General features: G+C 41.1%; 1 protein-coding gene across 1 annotated transcript in view; it reads left to right on the plus strand.

The window, feature by feature from the left end:
* Positions 1 to 2,739, plus strand: part of LOC101847096 (glioma pathogenesis-related protein 1) — a gene marked incomplete in the record, with an annotated part of 43,761 nt that overhangs the window by 38,693 nt on the left and 2,329 nt on the right. The window contains 2 exon segments of the mRNA XM_005094973.3: positions 285 to 397; positions 2,577 to 2,665. Of these exon segments, the coding sequence (XP_005095030.2) occupies positions 285 to 397; positions 2,577 to 2,665 (202 nt within the window).

Genomic DNA, 2,739 nt, shown 5'->3' on the forward strand with positions numbered 1-2,739 from the left:
TTCTTCTTCTTCTTCTTCTTCTTCTTCTTCTTCTTCTTCTTCTTCTTCTTCTTTGCATTCGCAGGTAATGTGGAGCTACAGGACTCGTAATCGTGAGATTGCGGGTTCGCGGGTTCGAGACTCGCTCCAACGTTGTGTCCTTGAGAAAGGCACTTTACACGAAATTCCAACTTGATTCGGTCCTATCGGAGGTGGACGTTAAACTAGGAGGTCCCTCCCATTAAATATCCTAATAGTGTTGATAGGGGCGTTAAACCCATATCATTTCACAATTTTTTCACCAGGTAATGTGGGCCAAAACTCACCTCGTTGGCTGTGGTATAAAAAGATGCCCTGTTCTTGACGCCTTTTCGTCCAGAGGAGAAGCGTACTTCATTGTTTGCAACTACAACGGCAGGTAGGTTGTTTTGTGTGGATTTTATAGATACGAAAGTTTTGAATATTATCAGGAAATTATCTTGAAACTAAATATTTCAACACTGAAGATTTTTGTTGGCTGAAATTATTATTTTTGTTTGTGTTGTTTTCTTTGTTTTCTTTTGAGGTAATTGTCACTGCAGTTGTTGTGGGTCGTTGGCGGGTGCTCTGGTGTGGTTAGCTTCTTCTTTCCTATGAAACATCTATCGTCTCTATCTCCTCTTCTTCTTTTTTATGTTTGTTACTCTCTTGTAACACCTCTAACCTTCTGGCGCTCATGTGACCTTACGCAGTTGCGAGCGCTGTAAAACCTCTACTAAAACTTAAACAACTAAGTAGTTGTTGTTTGTGATGGGTTTTTTTATCTTGTCGCTGTTGCCACTGTTGTAGTGTTTAATCTTGTTACTGTTACTAATTTTGTCGTTGTTGTTGCTGTTGCTATTGTTGTTGTTGTTATTACTGTTGTTGTAACAGTCGTTGTTGTTGTTGTTGCTGTTGTTGTTGTTGTTGTTATAGTAGTAGTGGTAGTAGTAGTAGTAGTTGTTGTTGTTGTTGTTGTTGTTGTTGTTGTTGTTGCTTTGACCCTGAATAACTTCTTCGCCTTCCACCTTGAGGTAACACTGTCTGACAATAATGAAATAATGAACAAAGAAACTGTATATTTTTTATTCATATTATGTCTTCTTTTTGGGGGTCAGTGTTTTACGGCGCTCGCAACTGCACAGGTCTTATAAGCGCGCAGGACACATTGAATATTTTCAGCTTGGTAGAAATTAATTTTGAATTTTGCCATGGTGGCCGCCAAAGCCTACTCTTATCGCTTTTGGAACTCCAAATGATCTTTAACGTGCGCAACTTGCTCATGGGGCCTCCGAAAAGGCTCGATGTTAGATTTTACTTACCCAAAGATCAGGGGTGGGGCTGAAAGACAGCAGAAAGAAGGAACCAAGGAGTAGCAATAGAAAGGCTTTCAGGAACCCAGAAGTGGGGCAAGGAAGGGGTTGGATGTGGGGGGCAAAAGTGGAGACGAAAGAAGGAAAGGAGAAGGATGGAAAACATTTTGGAAAGGAAAATTTTCCGTCTCTGTTTGATTTCAAACTCGAGACCTATTGAATGAGAAGCGAACACCATAACCTCTCAACCGACTGTGAGAGCCTCCTCCCAAGGAGCTTAAAACAAATCTGCTTGCCTCCTCCATAAGTCTGGAAAACAAAGAAGTAGCTTGTGTTTTGGCGTTATTTTTCAAAGAACAAAGTGGACGAAGCCCGTGTTCTAAAAGAAGGGTATATAAGAAGAATGAAAAAACAAGCATGCTGTTTTTAGCAAGAGCTTTAAGTCACTTGCAATGCAAATAGGTCATAAGTGTCTATTATTAGAGCGTACACCAGAGAGTATGATACAAAGAAAATAAGGATAAGGAGAGATAAGGTCGAGAGATGTTTACAAGGAAAGAAGGAGAAAATTCAACCAGAGCAAAAATATTTTTAATGAAGGCGTTTTTACACCCCCATGGACACATTTTAGATCATTAAAGTGGTGAGCTCTCGACCCTGTCTGTCAGGACCAAGCCGGGCTCAGGGGGATTCTCCATCTCAACAGAAAGACCGACACACTCGATCAAAACTCTCTCTACTCATGAATCGAACTCGGGGTCCATTGCGCGCGAACTGCGAAACGCCTGACCGCTACACCACAGACGCAGGTATACCAGAGCACTCGCCAACCACTCACCAAACAGGTTGTAAAATGAAGATAGGGGGAATAATAATTGTGCCATTTATTCTTCTCTTCCGTTGCCTCGTGGCATTGGTAGTTAAGTGATTAAACTACTGGACCCGTAATCGTTAGACTGTAGATTCGAAGATTCAAGGCTGAGCTCGGTCTGATTTTGTGTCCTTGGAAAGACAATTTACACACATTTTCCCTTTTGGCTCGTTCTGATCGGACATAGACGTTGAATTCGGAGGCGCGTCCTTTTTTTAAATTACCTTACTTTACACGGATTTCCCCATCTGGCTCAATACTATCGGAGACAGAAGAGTAATTAATAGATCCAGACTTTTCAATAACCTTACTGTATTGCAAAGGGCGACCGATACAACGTCGCACTATCTTTTTCATTTCCGTTGTCTGTAATTTGTTTCATTTCTTTCTGCCAGGTTCCTGGTTGCACAAAAACCTTACGAGAAGGGAGCAGCATGTTCCGCCTGCCCAGAAGAGGCGCCCAAGTGTCGTTACAATCTGTGTAGTTAGTATTTCTTTCATAAATCTATCTATCTATCTATCTATCTATCTATCTATCTATCTATCTATCTATCTATC

This window comes from Aplysia californica, unplaced genomic scaffold (assembly GCF_000002075.1).
Source record: "Aplysia californica isolate F4 #8 unplaced genomic scaffold, AplCal3.0 scaffold00092, whole genome shotgun sequence".
NCBI lineage: Eukaryota > Metazoa > Mollusca > Gastropoda > Aplysiida > Aplysiidae > Aplysia > Aplysia californica.